Here is a 19,354-nt window from a genome sequence, read left to right as displayed (position 1 = left end):
CCTGCTGAGCCTGTAGCTGTAGGTGGGCTTCACAGTAATTTGTCTGTGGGTAATAGGATATTTTGTAGCTGGAGAACAAAAACTGAGTTTATAGTAATATAAAAGGAAGACCACTTAATAATAGTTGCATTACATTTATGTGAACTGGAGTTCTGCTGTTACTGCTATCTAGGATTTAATTTCAGTTTGAATTGAGGAATTGCATGCATCTGTGTGAATAAGAGACACAAGATGGGTGCAGTTACAGCCACTGCATATTTGTTACAGGACAGGAGCTGAGTACCTGAACTTTTAACTCGTTACTTTCACTGGTGCCGATGAAACTGTTTTCAAAATGTGAGTGATGGTGTTGCTTCCTTTTCCTTCTCAAACCAAAAAGATTTATTACTGTTCTCACACTTCAATGTGACTTCTGTTTGGGATTTTTTTAAGTGATATTACACCTCCAGGTAGATCTTTTTCCTTGAGACAAAACAAACGTCCCTGTTGTAGACTGCCGAGCCTCAGCGAATTCCAAGGGTCGTGCTTCCTGAAAGCATCTCCTTTATTCTTGGTTTACACCTTTCTGCATTAGCTAAGTAGATTTTTGTGGTGAGCTATTTCCGTTCAATTAGTCTTGAAGTCACTTTGTTTCACAGCTTCCATTAAACTATACAGTTATTTTAAAATAGCTTAGTTTTTATATTCTCTCTGTGAGAACAGATGAACACTTCCACCTCTTTGTGGGCAACGGCATTGAGGCAGATAGAAATTTTTATAATTAAGATGTGCAACGAAATACTACTCCTTGAAATGCAGGTGCTCAGCACATCACTAAAGGAAGATGCAAATATCGAGGAGCTCACTTAAATTCTGACTTGCTTATTAGAAATCTAGGCAGTTGTGACTCCTGCCAGAGTCTTCCTAAAACTGCAAGAATTGAGATAATTTAAAACCTGGAATTTGACTCCTGGTCCTATACTCTTTATTCTTCATGACAGATGAAAATTTATCAGAATGCAGAACACCTCTAAGTGCTCCCTGCTAATGAACTGCAATTCCTTTTAATTTTGGTCTTTTTTAATGCCTTTCTTTCCTGTTCTCCTGTAAAGTCAACAGTTTCTCTTCTAGTGCAGGGCCACTTACAATTAGCTAACTTTGCTTCTGTCCTTGCTGGCTTTCAGATCTCTAGTCCAGGCCTCCTGGGCACACAAGATGAGTAGAGCTTGCTTTTTTATTTATTTATTTTTTTTTAATGTGGCTTCAGGAAAAAGTGACACAACTTTGTGCAGCCTGATAGCTGACTACTTAAAAGCAGAATCCCTGGTTCCCAGCCCTCCTCACCATTACTTCCTTCCAAAGTAATTTGACAGGCTGGCTCACTGTATTTGCTTGTTATTCCCCTTGTATGGCCGAGGAAGTTACTAATCTTATTTCTGCCTTCTGTATTTGGAAAGTTTTCCAATTTATTTAGTTAAGTTATGACATGAGTGATAACCCGCTTCTCTCAGGACCTTGGATTCCCCATCCAAACTGTAAGGACTTCTAAAGAAAATTTCTGATGGCGAAATGAGCTTGGAAATCGGTAGCCAGCCAGATCACAGTTCAGTGGAAGTAGTGCTGCACTGTAGGACTTTAGGAGGTTTTTTTGTTAAGTTTTATTTGAGTTTGTTTCCCAAAATCTCCCGTTGCACGCTGGGCTAGGCGCAGAGCCCAGGCACGTGTTTGCCTGGGGAGAGGCACAGAATGAGTGCCTGCAGAGATAAGCTGTCTTCTGATAAAACAGCAAACTGCAGATTTTGGTCATCGCGAGTCAGAAAGACTTGTCTGCTGCCTCCAAAGGAGGTATTGGGGGGAAAAGGAAGAAAGTCTGAATTCAGCATGAGCTTCAAGTGGGGGAGAGTCAGAAGATGAAAGAAGGTGGAGGGGCTGAAAACTTTACTGCTGGTTTTTACTGAATTGATACTATGAATCATTAACCTGCCCAGTAGATGTACGTTTTAGTTAAATAAAGAGAACTGTTTTAGTGATAGTATTTAAAAAAGGCGTCACCCAGGTGTGAAAATCCTCTGACAAGAGAACTGCTCCTTCATCGTACAGCTTGCCAGGTAACTTTTGGTGGTTTATAAAGTTCATAGTTGGTCTGTAAGGGTTGCTTTTATGTGTGTTGAGGCCTAAATACAGCGGCTATTTCTAGATAGCTAACAAACAAAGTTGCCTGGCCTTCAAAAATGACATTTCTCTGTGTAGACAGCGAACCTTGCCCGCTGTAGGAGTGGAAGTGTCACTTCTCTACTGGAAGGTCAAAGACTGAAAGCAAAGATGTTGCTTCTGCAGTTGAAGAGGTGATTGCTTTCACAGGGGAATAAACGGATGTATTTCCTTCTTCAGATTTAATATTTTGCAGCCGTTTCTCTTTTTATTGCATTCAGATTTGTTTAATGGCTCATTTAATATAATTAGTTTTAAATGGGAAATGGGAAGAGGTTAATTAGATGGACTAAAGTTTTCACATTGGCACTTCAAATTAAGGCAAATGAACGTGACTTTTGGAGTAATATAATCTTCTAATCACTTATGATAACATCAGTTACAAATGTAAAAGCTGAAGGTTTCAATTTTGTCTTTTAATTTTTTTTTCAGGCAGGTTGGTTCATTCAATGAATAACGTGCATTGTTAAAACTGTACTTAGAGGGGAAACATATGGTTTTCCTGCCTGAAGACTGTACAAGCATTATATTGTTTTTGAAACCCAAACAAATTGGGAAGTTTGACTGAATGTCAACAAGTGATTGTAATCTTAATTGAAACTGGTCTGCAGTACTTGCATTTAATGGTGGAGTTCATAATGTGGTCTGAAAAATTAGATGGTAATGAAGGTATTAAGTGTAATGAGTACCTTTGTGGATTTCTACTTCCTTTCTGGGATGGGGTTCCTGAGCAGAAATGCTCTTGTAATTGGTGATATTTTATGGTCTCACGTGTAACCAGGTGGAGACATTTTGGTGTGATTAAAAAAAAAAAGATTTCTCTCATCTTGCTTGCCTTTCACAAATCCACCCATGCAGTTTCAAACACTTACTGCCTCCTTTCAAAGGCAGTGGTGTGGATGCAGGCTCGTAACTGAGGGTTGTACACCACTTTCCCAGCACAGCTTTGCTCTCTCCAGAGACCAGAACCTGTTGGAAGACTGACCAGAGCAGGCGCTGCTGGTGGTGCAGGCAGCAGAGATGCCAACCCGCGGGGCAGCAGTGGTGCGATGGCACCTCAGCAAACGTCTGCCACTGTTGGGGCGCAGCTTTTTGCGATGGAATGTTGGGTGGCAAAGAACATCTAGACGTTGCTCTGGACAAGTGTCTGTCTGCCTGTTTTGCTGTCACGCTTGCTCACTTTACTTGTCTCTTGAACTGCTTTTGGCCCAAAACAAGAACGGTGTTATATAAGGGTAAAAGCAACAACTGCAGCCAGAAAACGTAACTCGGACTACGTTGGGGTCATATCAGATGCACTCTATCTAAAAAAGAACAAATATGCAGGCAGGTTTGAGCTTCCATGTTCTCTAGTTGTAATTTAATCTTTTTCTTCAGGGTATAGTGTGAGACTTGTGTGTCCCTCGTAAGGGTTGTAAGGCTTGATTGATGTAGTCCCAGGGAAGCCTAGCCTGTTGTCAGAATAAATTGACAGTAGGCTTTAGCTCTAATAAACTCCCTTAGTTTCTTCAGTGCGGGCAGGGAAGATGTGGTGAGTGGCATGGTCTGTCAGTCTGCGTCCTGCCTCTTTGAGTTCACCAGGCCCCTGTGGACGTACAATTTCAAGTAACAAGGAGCCTGCATCTCTGTTGTGGGGTAGCAGTGGTTTGTTCTGGTGTAGGACTGGCTTTCTCTATAAAGCTGTGGGCCTTCGCCCTTTAAAATATTGGTTCCTGTTTAATTTCTGTTTAATTTCTGTTTGACGCTTTTGTGTGTGTGCATGGACTGAGCTGTTACTACTCTGGTTATTGGTTTTGTTTGGGTTTTTTTTAAATAACTGATGTGTTATTGTTAACTCTGACGAGTACAAGGCTGATAGAGCAGGCATATTAAGAATTTTTTTTGCACAGTTAAGGCTCTATATGGTCTTCGCTGCTTCTAGTTTATAATTAACTCTGTAAAGCAGTCGTGAAGTGTTAAGAGCTTAATCTACAACCTGACAATAGAATGTCAATGCAATGGCAGTTTACTGATGCTGTGGTGACCTGAACCCTTACACATGAAAAATAGACTGCTACACTATTAAAATATGTGATGATCCTATTGGTGTGTTTGCCTTCCTTCAATATTTGTAGGATGGAAATGTGAAATGTAAGTGCATTCTCTTCTGATCTGTCATCTGTTCTGCATAAGTAGAGTATATGTGGTTCTTCAAACATAGATTCCTTCTATCTATGAGGTCACTTTGAATTTTATAAAGTTTTCTCCTCTCTCAAGTTTTCTTCTTTTCCTGTTAGTCTGTAGCAGAACACTGCTCTTTAGTTCTTTTCACACACTTGTGGTGTTAAAACTATTGAAATGATAATGATAATGTGACTCTCCTGGCTGCCCAGATACTACCAAAATTTGGGATACTTCTTTTCTAACATCTTGTGAAACTCTGTTTCTACAGAATAGCACTTGAAGACGACTTATGAATGTCTGGACCAGAAACTTCCTTGAAAGATAAACTCCTTTTCATTTGTCATTGTGCTGACTTGCTTGATACGATAGGTTATTCAGAAAGTGATAAATGTAAGATTAGACTTGCACTGCATTGGGAATTGATTGGGTTAGAGGCAGAAGACAACGCTTAAGTACATACCAAATGAACTTTTCTAAGCATTTTGTATTCAGGAGATGGAAAACTCTTATATTTGAAGTTGCCCTTGGCAGTGTAAGCCCATAGAACAAGTTAAATGGAGATGAAAAATAATTGCAGCTAGCAGTACTTTTCCTTAAGGACTCGTATTGACAAGAAAAATAAGAATGATATTTTATAAATGAGGTGGACTGTTCTTCTTGCAGTTTACATTTGGTGGTAACTTCTTCAGCCTCTGTAACTCTACTGTATGTCTGAAATGTGTTAGGCTGCCATAAACTGTCGGTGGTGTGTGCACACCTAGCCTGCCTGTAGTTATGAGGTGACACAGTCAGTCTTAAACTTCAGTTACATTTTTAAAAAAGATGAATAATGAAACTCTCCTCTTGCAGAAAAATCAGAGCTGTAAAGAAGAGCCAGTTAAACACAGCCCCTGCGCCAGTCCCAGGGTTGCACTTGCTGTGGCTAGGGAATGGTTATGCATAGGAGTGGCAGAGACATTTAATAGCAGTGGACCAAATGCATCCTGCAGGGTTTTTTGCTTCCTCTCTTCCTTTATGTTACGGAGATCTTGTTCTAGGTCTGAGATCTACATCTGTAGCCCTCCTGCCTTTAGAGTAAGGGTGGCCACAGTCTTTGCTCTGTGCAGTGCATCTGCCCAGCTCTAGGTGAGTCTGGTGTTTTCCTGCTGGTGCAGCAGCATCTCTATCTGCAGCACAGATGGGTCCTCCTGGGATGTGGCTGGGTTCTCGGGGTAGTCCTGCTCATGTTTGCTTCTACAGTCTGTTTTGAGGCAGGGTCTCCATAATCCTATGGTTTATTGATAGTGGCAGTCTTGCTTAGGGGTTAATAACAACCCATGCAGAAGTAGTGCCCTTGAAACCCATGGTGTAAGTCAGTGCAACTGGTTGATGGCTGCTGAAGGTTAAAAGGATCCCTAATTCTGAAGTAGTTTTATGTGAGTGTTTTCAGTGGCCAGATTGTTCACCAAACTCTGCCAGTTTTGTTGGGGTTCCCATCATAAGAAGGCCATGGAGCTGTTTGAGTGGGTCCAGAGGAGGCCACAAAGATGATCAGAGGGCTGGAGCACCTCCCCTATGAGGACCGGCTGAGAGAGTTGGGGCTGCTCAGCCTGGAGAAGAGAAGGCTCCAGGGGGATCTTCTTGTAGTCTTCTAGGTCCTGAAGGGGTCCTATGGGAAAGCTGGGGAGGGACTTTTTACAAGGGCAGGTAGGGATAGAACGGGGGGAATGGTTTTAAACTGGAAGAGGGGAGATTTAGACTAGAAATTAGGAAGAAATTCTTTACTGTGAGGGTGGTGAGACACTGGCACAGGTTGCCCAGGGAAGTGTTCGAGGCCAGGTTGGATGGGGCTTTGGGCACCCTGGTCTGGTGGGAGGTGTCCCTGCCCATGGCAGGTGTTGGACTGGATGAGTTTTAAGGTCCATTCCAACCCAAGCCGTTATATGATTGAATTTCTCCTCGAAGAAAGTCAGGTTTGTGCCTTCAGCTTTCAACTAAACAACTGATTTTCTGGGGCACTGTATCTTAATACTTCATCTATTTAAACTTACCTCCAACTCAGCAATTGTACAATCACTAGATGCCTGCTTTTAGCTGAAGTGTTCTTGAAATGTTGAACCTGTGCAACGTTCACGTAGGGAGGAATGCTGCACGGCCTGTCAGCCCAGCGCCGAGCCGAGCTTACCTCTTCAAAACTCTGTGACTGCAGTTGCAACTTGGTTGAGTTGAAATACTCTAATAGGGAAGAATCATGTGGGACACTTGCAGTGCAATTTAGTGGCTGCCATCAGTGAGCTGTTTTTTTGGTTTTTAGTCAGTCTCAGACAGTTTTAATCTGCAGAAGTTTGTTGAATGCTTATGAATACATTCATTTTTCTTCCTCCTTGTGATTTTTTTTTTTCATTTTCATTCAAGCACCTGGAATAAATGTCCTTTCCACAAGGCAAGGACAGGTATACAGAAAACTTTCTGCCTTGCTCATTTAAACAATTTATGTTGCGTAATTCTGTGTTACATTACTTCAACCTCAACATGTAACCATCCTGCTTTTTTTTTTTTAAACAAGAGGGTATAGCAATGTTATTCCTCTTTAATGGGAGTTCAGAAATGGATGACAAAGCATTTCTGTATTTTGGGTAAGTTTATCAAATATTTCAGGCTGCTCTAGGGTGGGATTGTTCACTTTTCAGTAAGGTCATTAGAAGTCCAACCTTGTAGCTTAAGAATGGCTTAAAAAATGAGTAATTTGCGTGCTATTTAGATGTTTTTAAAGCTTTACTTCAGAAAGTTCTTGTGAATTGAAGAAGTGTGTAGCCTGAACTCTGCTGGAAGAAATACTGTAGTATGCTATTCTATTGAGTACCATATGAGTAAGTACTTGTAGTTCAGAACGTCCTGTTCTGGGCTCCCCAGCACAAGAAGGATGTGGACATAGTGCAAGTCCAGTGAAGGGCCATGAAGATGAAGTGCTTGGAGTGTTTGATGTCTGGGGAGAGGCTGAGAGAGGGATCTTAGCAATGGGTATCAGTACCTGGTGAGGGAGGTGAAGAAGGGGGAGTTTCTGTGATGTACAGGGAGAGGACAGGAGACAGCGACCACAGATTCAATGATGGGAAATTCCATTTAAGCATGAGAAATCCTCTTTACTGTGAGAGTGGCCAGACATGGGGATGGGTTGGCCCGTGTGGGGTTGGAGTCTCTGTCCTTGGAGATGTTCAAAACCCAACCTGCTCTGAGCACGGGGGTTGGACTGCAGACCTGTGGAGTTTCTTAAAACCTCAGCTATTCTTTGATAATCTCATAACAAAGTTAATACTGATTTGTCTATGTTTATGCGAGTGCTTTGTACTAATTATGCTAACGAGTCACTTAATGTAAGAACCAAGGCAGGCACAGACATCACTGGTTTCTGTGAAGTGCCTTGTCTGAAGCCTCTCTATGTGCTTATTCTGCCATATGGTCACTGCCAAGAAGCGTTACTGACCTGGTGCTTGTTTTATGGTCCTGCAGAGTATTTCTGTTGCTTTGAATGTCTTGTATGGAGGATAATTTTTTTTTTAATTTTTGATGTTACTTTTCAATCCTATAATATTCCATTATTTCTCCTTTTATAGTAACAAAATCCATTAAGCCCTTGCTAGGTGATACTGGCTTTAAGTTTTCAACACATTTTTCAGATGCATCAGTTTTATACCTACTTTTAGGCGACATATCCTTAGTTCTTAGTATACAAAGATATCACTTTGGACAGGAAAAAAAGTTCTTTGAAATTTACCATGTTTTTCTAAAAATATCCACTAAAATTTCTTAGTATTTTTAAAGTTACATTTTAACTGTTCTAGCTGTTGCAGGCAAGACAGTTTTTATCCTCTGAAGTGAAGCTTTTTGCATTCAGTAGTAAATTCCTTCTTGTAATTCTCTGTATCCTTCAACTGCTCGTGAAATCGTGCTGGCTTGGAGCCTAACACTGTTCCAAGAGAAATATGTCCAATTCTGTAATGATGTGAACCAAGTCCCTTGTGTGGCTATTTATTTGACTGTGACCTACCTGTTTGTTTGTGTTGTGATGAAAATGCATTGGCTTCTCCTGTGTTCCTGAAAAAATTGAGTGCTATCAGACGGAAATTTATGAATATTTTTAAATGAGGTATGTAGAGATGAAATTAATTAAGGTTAGTTTAGATTATGGGCAAATTATGCAGTGATCATTACTGGGTGGTTATTTTTAGGGCCTTTGCTATACTTGTACTGATTATGAGGGAGAAAGCGATTGCTTACTAATGCTCAAATTTGCTGTTTTATCTTTCAGAGCTGTTGAGTCCCAGAGCGAGGGACAGTGTGCTCCAGTGGACTCCTTGTGGCGACGTTACAGTGAATTTGAGTTGCTGAGGAATTATTTGTCAGTCACCTATCCACATATTGTTGTGCCACCTTTGCCAGAAAAAAGGGTAAGGAAGCTGAGGCTGCAGCTTGCCTTTGTATTGCTTATTGTTTATTTACTATTAACACTCTTCTGTTTAAATAGGCTGACTTTGTTTGGCATAAGCTATCAGCAGATAATATGGATCCAGATTTTGTGGAAAGGAGAAGAATCGGTTTGGAAAACTTCTTGTTACGTGTGGCTTCACATCCTGTTCTTTGCCAAGACAAAATCTTTTATTCGTTTTTAACACAGGTAAAGTGATGTGTTTTCTAAATGCTTTCTTTAATGTCTTTATTTAAGATAATGTCCCTTTGCTCTTTCTCCCTCCTATTGAGCCATAGCTTGTCCTGTCTACAGAAGAATAGACAATGTGAATAAACCTGAGATGGAAAAGGCTTGTCCATCAAAAAGCTTCTTAACGTACCATTGCAGTTGTACAATTTGCCTTCTAATGTAACTTAGGACTTCTTATTTTTCCCGGTCTAGTTTTAAGGCTCTTAAGAGAGAATTTCCACCTCTCTGGGACAGCATATTGGGAACTTAATGTGTGTTGGTTGGGAAAGCTTCCCTAGAACTAAAGCTGACATAGTTAGCGTGCTGTACTGCTGGCTGCAGACAATACTGGCTTCCAATTCACTCTTTGGATAGCCACAGTTTCTTTAGCTTTATGGTTTGAATCATGATCTGTTCATACGTGTTGTGGTCCAAAATGGGTACAATCTGTTATCACAAAAGTTGTGATCCAGTTGTAAGCTAAAGCATTGCATTCTGCAGTTTTCAACTTCAGGAGATGTTGGATGTTTCTTTTTTGTCTGTACTTTGATGATGAGAGATTCCCAAATAGCGGACTGAGCAGGTGTGTTAACCACAGCACAGCATAGTATGTAGATGAACCAGAGTATAGGAACTGAACGCAGTGGACAACCAAGCACCGCACACGAGCGAGGTGGCTGTGTGTGCACTTAACCAGTTGTCGCCCATGTGTTCTTGACCTCAAGCTGCACAGGTACTTGGAGCTGCTGATAATTAAATAGGCAGTGGATAATAACTTTCTTTCTAAAGAGCTGAGCTACTTCATTGGACAAAGCTGTGTGGCTCCTCCCTCCAGCTGATAGAATGAGGTAATTGAGTAGTGAAGAGGAGAGTTTTTTGGGAGATATTAGTATGTAAGCACAACATAATGACATCTTATTCTTATCCCGGATAAGATTTTCTTATCCCCAGAAAAGACATGGGGAGGGGAGCTGAGGCAGAACTCAGGCTTACTAGAGAAGCCCTTCTGATACAGGGACTTGCAAAAGCTATGGCATCACTCTGATATTCTTTTCCTGTATTTTTAGGAAGGTGGATGGAAAGACATGGTGAATGAGACTGGATTTCAGTTAAAGGTAATGACTGTAATTGTTTGTCTCATGACTACTGTGACACATAAATACTCCAGCAAACATGTTTTAGACTGTTCATATTTATAAAAGGTTGTTTGCTGTTAGAATGAGTGAAAGGCATTGCTTTTTGTATACTTGTCACTACAAAATACTGTGCTGTTATTACCATGTAATAGGTAAGACTTCAGTTAAATTCTGTAGCAGCCTTGTTAATATGTGCTGATGTTTAATGCTCAACCTTGTAGTTTTACTAGTAATGTAGAATTAGGATCCTTATAGGCTTTAAAACTAACAAACTTGACCCCATAGTTCTTTTGTGTGTTGTCAGTTTAGTTTAGCATCACTTTAAAGATGAGTGCAGATTTAACCTGGTAAGAGGTGCAAGGTGTATTAAAAAAAAAAAAGGGGACTTCTCTACAGGGATAAGCTGCTGAAAGGGACTAAGACAGATGGATTTGGTGCCCCTAAACTGCTCAATAGAATGTGCCTTGAAGCAGTGCTATCCCATTGACATCAGTAAGTTGGTGGCTGAGTAAACTGGTGGAAGACTTGGAGGAATAAGTAATGAAAGGCCATGTGTTTGTTCAGGACAAGAATCTGAGAAGCTGATAGATTGCTGGGCTGTGCCTGGAAAGGTTACTACATGGAGACAAATACTGAGCTTTTGTTTCTTTGTAACATGATCAACTCTCATGAAATCATGACTGAAAACTAGATGGATTTTGAAGAATTACTCTGAACAGTGAGAGCTAAAGAGAATAACTGGTGCCCTTATCCTCAGTGTTCAAGAGGCTTGGATACTAACGGTTATTGCTGGTAACTTAAATTGATAATAATTATCTTCTATCATGGTAGGCTTTGCATATTGTTAGTATTCCTAATGCAAAAAAGGTAAAGCTCTCAAGCTGTGTTTTCCTAGTCAACACATCTTTATTTCAGCTTATACTCATAGGAGTTCAGAAAGCCTGTACTGACAGGGTATGTTCAGGAGTGCACACAGTGGTGTTTGTGAAAGAAAGCTCATAGCAGAAAGAATGCTGAGGATATTTGCCTACCTGAAACCATATTGTAGATTAAATGAGAGATGAGCAGATCCTGTTTTCCTTCTGGATTTGATTGTGTGTACACCTTCCCTTTTACAGTTCCTGTTTCCTTAGGAAAAAAAAACCCCAACTTTTTGCAAATCCTAGGGAAAGGCGTCTTTCCTGTATTCAGCATCTGAAGTATAAAGCCCTCAAGGCTGGAGATTGTTTAGCACTGTACTGGAGGACAAACCTCTATTCACTGCACGTCTTAGACTAGAATCAAACCGTTGGTTTACGTGCTGCTGCATTAAAGCAGGATGTGTCTTTTTGTCCCAGAGGGTTTGAACTGGGCTTACCAAACTTTAAATTGGGCATTAATGCTGTGTAGTATGTTATACCTGAATGTTGATGTTGGAGACTGTTTACTCTGCCAAGTGTATCATTAAATCATGCCTTTCCTCCCTCCCACCCCCAGCACTTAATTTTATTCTTCAAGGGGTTTGTCACTTGGGATTTTAACCCTTCCTTTAGGAAGGAGAAAATTCCCCTCTCTCTTTAGTTTACTTAAATGATTATAGGATCATAGTAGGAATTAACTGTCTGAAAACTTCTCGACTGTACCTCATTTGATGGGGAGTTCCTCTCTCAAATGCTTGTGTGTATTAGTTTTAAATCAAGCTTAAGACTGGACATTTTTCTAACAGCTTTCTGTGTGGCACAAATGCTCAAAAGCAGTGTCTGGGAGTTACTGTGCTGTTAATGTCCAGAAGGAAATAACACTGCTTAGACATTGAGCGTTGGCAGGGCCTTGGTTCCTGCCCGACAGTCCTGGTGTACTTACTGAGCTCTTCCTGCAGAGCACTACTTAGGTCTGTAACAAAAGGCAAAAACTTGCTCTAGCTTAGGAACTGATCCATTTCAAGTCTAAACCTACTGAATGTGGATGCTGTCCCAGCAAACTCAGATGACTTTGGTGCCTGCTGTTTGAAAGTAAACACAGTATTCTGTGAAAGAGCTACTTAGAGAGAAGGACTCTGATTTAATGTCAGTGTACCTGGATGGCGTTTGTACTGTGAGAGAATGTGTGAGGGGTACATGTAGGTGCATATGAATGACCTGAAATCTAACTGGCTCGTGTAGTAATGTGTTAGGATACCGTAGTAGAGGTCCAAGGCCATACAAGCCGATGGAGCACTCTGAATAAGCAGGCTGGGACGTGGAGTTGCTGCAGTGTTTTGTGTTCCTTGTGCTATTTTGGATGTGCTTCCCCACGCTGCCTTTGTCTTCCCTTGGCAAGTTATTCTTAGAGGAGTGCTGTGTGTAGCAGTGATAAACCTGCTTTCTTCGTGTCAGTCAGTCTTAGTCTTGCAGGCTTGATTCATTTACCTTTCAGTTTGTGGATTATGTTTTGGGTTGGTGGTTTGGTGACTGGAAGGACAGCTAAAGTTAGCAAAATTTTCATCAGTTCCTCTCATCGTACTTACAAGAAAGAAGCTGCTTTTCCCTTGACTTGGATGCTCTTCTTGGTGTCCTCCGGATATGGAGGCAGTTCCAGGTGAAAGGAACTTGCAGAAATATTCAAGTAGAGGTGTCTTCTGCTCAGCAATAGCACAGTGGGAGGTAAAGCAGGCATCGTTTTGAGACTATCCCATCTATAGAAATTATTGCAAGGGCTCTAAAGGAAGGACTCTCTTCTTGATCTGGGAAGACACGGTGTTCCCTTCACTGTCAGATGCAAATTAGCTCTTTGAGCTCCAAGCTGACTGTAACAGTGCACAAAATATTCCGGTGTTGTATACCAGCACTAACAAACAGTGCTGAAGTAACTCCCTGCTAGCAGTTGTGGCACAGTCTGTTAGGTAAAAGAGTACGCTACAGGAAATCTGTACACCTCACAAGATGTGTTTGTTTCTTTTTCTGTCACTGAAAAGAGGGATGTTTTGATCAAAAGTAAACTCCAGCCAATTTCCTGGAGTTGGAGTTTTCGTCAGTACAGATGAGCCCTAAGTGAGCTGTGTGGAAAATGCCATATAGAAATGGAGAGTTGTGATGTGGGACCTCTGTGGATGAGGCTGGGGTATCTCATTCGTGTTGGTGTCTTATTAAGAGTAAATACCCATTGCAGTTTAATGTTCAATTAAACTGAAGAAACCCCCACCTCCTTAGAGAGGTTCCATTCTGCTCTTGCAGGCTTTGGTAAACCAACATCTCAAAATGTAAAGTAGCCAATTAGTTTTTAAATTAGACATTGAACTTTATTCTGTGGAGACTTGTATATGCTCTGTTATAGAAAAGAACACTGCATTAAAATGGCTCTATTCTGATATACAAATTACATATTTTCTGTAAAGCAAGTCGTAAAATAAGAGAACGCCGTATATAAGATTTTGATTTCACTGGGGAACTGTTCCTAGTAATAAAGAGCATATAGAGGTCACTCTACCACCGGTTTTATTTGGTTTGAAAAATATAAAATAGTTTGTCCATATGGTTTTATGTTACCTAACTGCTTCATCTGAAAAGAATGTAGCGTGGGGTATCTTAACTCCATGATTTGTGTAACTTTTTAAGAAGGACTGGTTTTGTGGGATTTGGATTATACTAGCTTAATTTTAGTGGATGCTGTTTACATCCTAGTCCACAAAAATAGCGTAGTTTTTTGACTTTTTATTAAAAAAATCTGGCATGCAGGACAGCTAGTGCCAACTCGTTCAATGTTTGAAGATTTAAATCTACCAGGAAGGCAGGTTTTTTTTCTAATGGTGCTACCAGAAGGCTGAGACTTCTTTTGTCACTGTAATTTAATTGCATTAAATTAACAAAGCTTTTTTTCCCTCTTTTTTTTTTTCAGGCAGATTCCAGATTAAAAGCTCTTAATGCAACATTCAGAGTGAAAAACCCAGACAAGTAAGATTCCACATCCCTCCTCCCTCCCTTTCCCTTTTTCAGTTACAATTGTAACTTCAGCTGACGGAATATTCTATATCCTTAGAATAAAGTTAGAAAAGAAATTCTTTCTACACTTTAAGTCTTAAGAGAAGCCAAATAAGAAGATAATGTAAAAAGGTTTGATAAATTCCTGTTTCTAGAAGCAGGAAACATTCAGAAAAATGCCATCGCTTTATGCAAAATGAGTCTTTCATTTTAGCTAGATTAAAAGGAAAGGACACAAAAAAACACACTCAGAAAAAGAACCTCTTAATACTTGTTTGGAAAGAAATCTTTACAAGCCTAAACAGAATGCATATTGATAGCAGGGCTTTCCAAAAATCTGTTGGTGTGCAGTCCTGGATGCAGGCATCCTGGTGTTGCAGTTCAGAGTTCTCTTCAAGCTGCCAATTTTCACAGATGCTTTTGGATGTCCGGAGGTCAGCTCAGCTCTGTTGCAGCTTGAGGAGCTCTGGGAGAGGCACTGGAGCAATCTACTGCATCCAAAAACTGGTCAGAATTGTCAGGATGTGTAGTGGGAGGTTCATCACACCCTAGGTGATGGGAGAAGGGTAGAACGAGAGTTTCTACTTCTGCAATAGTTAGGAACAACAGTGTGCAGCAGTAGCGTCAGGAGATGCTGCTGTTTTCCATCCATAAGCAATGGAGACCTGCATGAAGTGCCCTTCTGGGTTCATCTGCTGTCTGATAGAGGCAATAGGAGACCCTATTTAGGGAGAGTCCATGACTGCTTTCTGTTATCTGCTCTCTTTGTACCTCCCTAGCACCTGTGGGTATTGCATTAAGGACATTAGAGGGTACACACCTTTCTGAACCTCTTTCTAGACCTATTTGTGAATTGGTGCAGTCTCTCCTTTTTTATTGTTTGCTTTTGCAGCCTTCTTTGGCAACAAGGAAACTTTTCGCTAGGGTTTAATCTAAAAGATAACATTCATGAATGGTATCAAAGGACAGCAATTATTTTAGTAGCTACAAGTGAAATTGGCCCCTTGCTTGAATGCTTCATCCTCCATCTTTGTGGCTAGTAGGAATTAGCTTTTCCTGCTTTCACGGCAGGCATAGATGGGCAAGACTGGTTAAGGCTGAGATGATGAATATACTGTCATCTTTTGAGGAAAGTTAATGTTTCAAGAGAGCAAAGCTGCTGTGAGAAGAGGCTTGGTAAAAAGCAGGAAAAGAGTTTATGCAAGGAAAACATGAGGAGGGGCTTGTAACAAAAACAGTCCCAGAGTATCTGTCTCTCAATAGAGATTTCACAGCGCTTAAGAGATATGACGTGTGCTTTTCTGTTCTACATAGCTTCCAAATTGAACTTTCAGATACAAGATGTTTAATAAACAACTGATGAGCATAACTTGTATTTTTTAAAGTTCAGGGAGAGTATTTAGTATAGCACATGTGGCTTTAACAGGAGGAATAGTGCCTTGCTCTGCCTGGCACACTTGGTGCTTGAGCTGCCTGGACTCTGACATCTTACCCCTCTGCACTGCCCTTGGTGCTTGTGTGTCTGAGTGGTTCTGTGGGTGCAGCAAGCTCACCTTGCCGAAACAGAAGCTCTGACTGCAGTGTGGAGTGTAGGCTTGTGTCCTCTTGGACCAGGAAGGGTTCAGGTGAAGAAGAGCTGCAGTTCCCAGTCCAGATTGCCTCGCAGTGCTGTGGAGCTGCACCCTTCAGCTTGGAGCAATGCGAGGAGCTTTAAGCAGCTGAAACGATGCTGCTCTCGGAATTCAAATATAGACTGGAAACTAAACCTCCTCCTGTGGGAAGCAATTACTGTGGGATTATATGGTGATAAAACATGGTCATCTGATACTCAGAGGTAATTTTTTATCTGCTGCACGCCTCTAATTCAGCCTTGTGGCACCCATCCTCTTGTTCTCTCTCTGTGCTGTAATCAAAACAGCAGCTTTCTTCTTGGTGAAAAGTTTCTTTAGAAACACTTTTAATTCTGTGGCAGAATTTAAAAAACAGACAAACAAAAGACCCAAACAAAATAACCCCCCAAAACTACAAACAAACAAAACCAACCCCCCCCCCAATAAAAAAAAAAACACCAAAAAACACAGACACCAAAAATCTCCTTTTTTTTTGTCTGGTTAGTTGGGCAAGTGGCTTGTTCTTTAGTGAACAGTTCTTGTAATATCTTCCTTCACAGAACAGGAAAATGGTGCTGCCCTCCCTGATGTAGGGGGGAGTTCTGCTGAACAAAACGCACAAAGTAACTAACTTATGTTTAAATACTGTCCACTGTAAATGATATTTTCTTCTTTGCCATTACCCTCAAATATTTTTAATGCTAAAAACTATTTTTTATGAGAAGCCTAGTGGTGTTTCTACAGCAATGTGGCCCAAAGTATTCTGATTTGTGTCTGATGTTCTACTTAACAGCTCAATGAAATCTCTAGGCTGTTGGTACTGTTGCAGAACCAGTAAAACCAAAGGAAAAGTGCTGTGCTTGCTTCAGTTACTGAGTGCCGAAACTGTCTTGTTTCACACTTGTGTTGTTATGATGCACTGGAAAGTAAATATTCCTTTGTGTGCCTTGCCAAACTCAGTTTGGAAATTACTTTTATAATTACGGATCTTAATTTTTTTTTTTACATGAGCAATGATTAGTGCTTAAGCAAATAGTTGAGAAATAAACCTTTGACCTGCAACACCACCAGTTTAACAACAATTTTTCCTGAAAGATTATAGTAAAATTTCCAATCTTCACAGAAGATGGGGCAAAAAATAGCATCACTTCGGTTTATGTTTTTTGAGACAATAAAAAGAAGACAGCGTGGTTCTGAAGTGGTGATTTAATTATAATTTTATTTTTAATGGAGGAGGAATTAGCATGAGAAAAAATGTACTGCTGCTGGAGTCCAGGATGCTGAAAGTCCTCTTAGGTTCCTGACTTGCCTTCAGGGAGCGTTTTTAAAAGTTTTCTTGCCACAAAACAGGATAAATAATACTTTTTCATTATAAATTTCTGGAGTGGAAAGAGGAGTCTTCCTGAGCCGAAGGCATGCTTTTTAATCTTTTGTTTTTAGTTCAATTATTTCAAATATCTTCACTGTACGTGTCTGCAGCTGTCTGACATTCAGCCCTGGTGCATATTTTATAAAGTGTAAACTGAAAAGGTTGCTCTCCAAACCCCGCTGTGCAGATCAATGACTATATTTATTCTTTCCATACAGTTTCTCTGCTGGCTTTTAAATCTTTTTATGTACTTTAACCCTGTGTGTGTCATAGTCTTATAAAAGATGCTCCTTGGAGATCAAAAATATTAGAAATGGTAATAAAGCTCCTACTTCCTGAATGTGAGGAGGGGAATATTTTGGGGGAAGACTTCCTGGCAGGGGAAGAAGAGGTGTTAAATGAAAATCCCTGCAATTTCGTACTTGGTCACTCAGAACAAGTGACCTGACTCATTTCAGTGAGACCTCTTGGGTACAAACTGTTCTGAAACACAAAGCCTGACTGTGCCTGCGATGGGAGGAGGAGTGAAGGTTTTAGTGCTTAACATCAACCTGGAAGGCTAATCTTACTTTCCCGTTCCTTAATTGTAGTTGTGTTCTTCTGCGTTTGCTCGTTTTCAGATCATTGTTTAGTAATTTAGGTAAAGCTGTTTCTGGGTTCCCATCTGGATGAAATACATTCTTGTGTACCAAAATAGGTAGAGTTTGACTTGTGTGTAGCAGGGAGTGTTTATGTATACAGATGGCCGGTTCTGTGGCTCAATTGCTTAATTGTCACTGTCAAAGCTGTGGCAACTGATTTGACTTCGTCATTAGCATGAGCCAAACTTATCAGCTTCATCTACCACCAAGGTTTAACCGGGGTCATGGATAAAATGCCTCTTCCCTTCAGTGGTGGCAGGCCAGCAGCGTGCACGTGGTCACTTGCAGTGGGGTTACCTGCTGGTACCTTGCTAAGCGGTGGTGACCCGAATGATTTTAGTCTTGCGTGACTGCTGTGCAGGTACAGGTCTCAGCAGGGTTTCAGATATAACTGGTTACAGTGACTGTACGGCTTAGCCTTAGAGGAATTGTGATCATTGTGAATGCTTCCTTGAGCTTCTGAAAGGCAACAGTAAAAACAAAGTAAAGCATCTTTGTCAGAGCAGAAGTGTGAACACGTTTTTATTAAGACGTGTGTATGCTTCAGCAGACTTTGGCTTTGCACTTATTAGATGCTTTCCTGTTCACTCATGCTTGCTTTTATAAATCCAATTTAGAAAAAAATGCAACACAATGATGTAGTAATTTCAGTTTATGTATATTTCATAAAAACTTAGCTCTCAAATTGTTCTGAACCTTCATCTTTTACATTAAAAAAAAAAAAGGTTAAGCAAGTGTTGGGCTGTTCACTTTAGGGAAATTAAACTCTGCAGCCCCTTCTTTAGGAGTCTTCAGCTAATTCCACCTCAACATAATCCAGGCTCAGCCTCGCTGGCTGTAGTGTTGTGGCTTTATCTTGCGTTGTGTGAAAGCTCGCTTTCATGATGGCTAATGATGTACTATCTGTTTCCTGCTCCCAGGAGATTTACTGAGCTAAAACACTATAGCGATGAACTGCAGTCTGTCATATCACACCTTCTGCGAGTCAGAGCTGTAAGTATTTCCCATGTGTGTCGTGACAAATAGTATAATTTATTTTTAAGGCAGTATTTCTTGTTTAATCAAGAGAACTGGGATGTGTGCTCTAGAATTAGGGCAGTTTTGCCTGAGAGAGTCTGGCTCTGGAGTGTGGGGCAGGAGATGGCAAGGAGGGGGGTGCTGACACTACAGATTTAGGGGGAAAGGTTTCCAAATGTGATGGTTGAGTCGTTGGAGGAGCCAGCAGATGCATGTTGCTAATCTGCCCTTTCCCCTAATGGTCACATATCAGAGGGAGGTGTTTTAAAGAGGATTGAGATGTCTGCTTCTCTTTACTCAGCAAAAGCAACTTGTTTGCTGGGTGTCTGAGCTGGGAAGTGCCCCAGAACACTGTTTCTGGTCAGACATATAATACTGTTTTCCAGAGCTTGTAGTATGACTCGTCCATGCTTTCCAGCACACCTTTTCTGTTTTAGGTTGTTGTTCGATCTGTAATGAATAATGTTTTCATCATTGAAACTCTATGGGTTGAGTGAGAGTAGAAGATTTTAATTTTCTTTAAAAGTCACAAAAAGAAAATAGTAAATTATAATTCCAATAGTGAGGAGCATGATGCTGCCTTTTAGTATGTTCAACAGGGATTTAACTTTTGATGGA

At 40.6% G+C, this 19,354-nt stretch overlaps 1 protein-coding gene across 1 annotated transcript in view; it reads left to right on the top strand.

The window, feature by feature from the left end:
* The window catches only part of SNX4 (sorting nexin 4), a 32,854-nt gene that overhangs the window by 1,730 nt on the left and 11,770 nt on the right, over window positions 1–19,354 (top strand). Inside the window, exons 2-6 of the mRNA XM_010190621.1 lie at window positions 8,642–8,780; window positions 8,858–9,007; window positions 10,096–10,143; window positions 14,017–14,072; window positions 18,640–18,712. Coding sequence (XP_010188923.1) covers window positions 8,642–8,780; window positions 8,858–9,007; window positions 10,096–10,143; window positions 14,017–14,072; window positions 18,640–18,712 — 466 coding nt within the window. The remainder of the gene's footprint in view (window positions 1–8,641; window positions 8,781–8,857; window positions 9,008–10,095; window positions 10,144–14,016; window positions 14,073–18,639; window positions 18,713–19,354) is intronic.

The sequence above is a fragment of the Mesitornis unicolor genome, unplaced genomic scaffold, assembly GCF_000695765.1.
Source record: "Mesitornis unicolor isolate BGI_N332 unplaced genomic scaffold, ASM69576v1 scaffold33638, whole genome shotgun sequence".
In the NCBI taxonomy this organism is placed as follows: Eukaryota; Metazoa; Chordata; class Aves; order Mesitornithiformes; family Mesitornithidae; genus Mesitornis; species Mesitornis unicolor.
The sequence above is the reverse complement of the archived record's forward strand: the minus strand, read 5'-3'. Positions and strand labels throughout refer to the sequence as shown.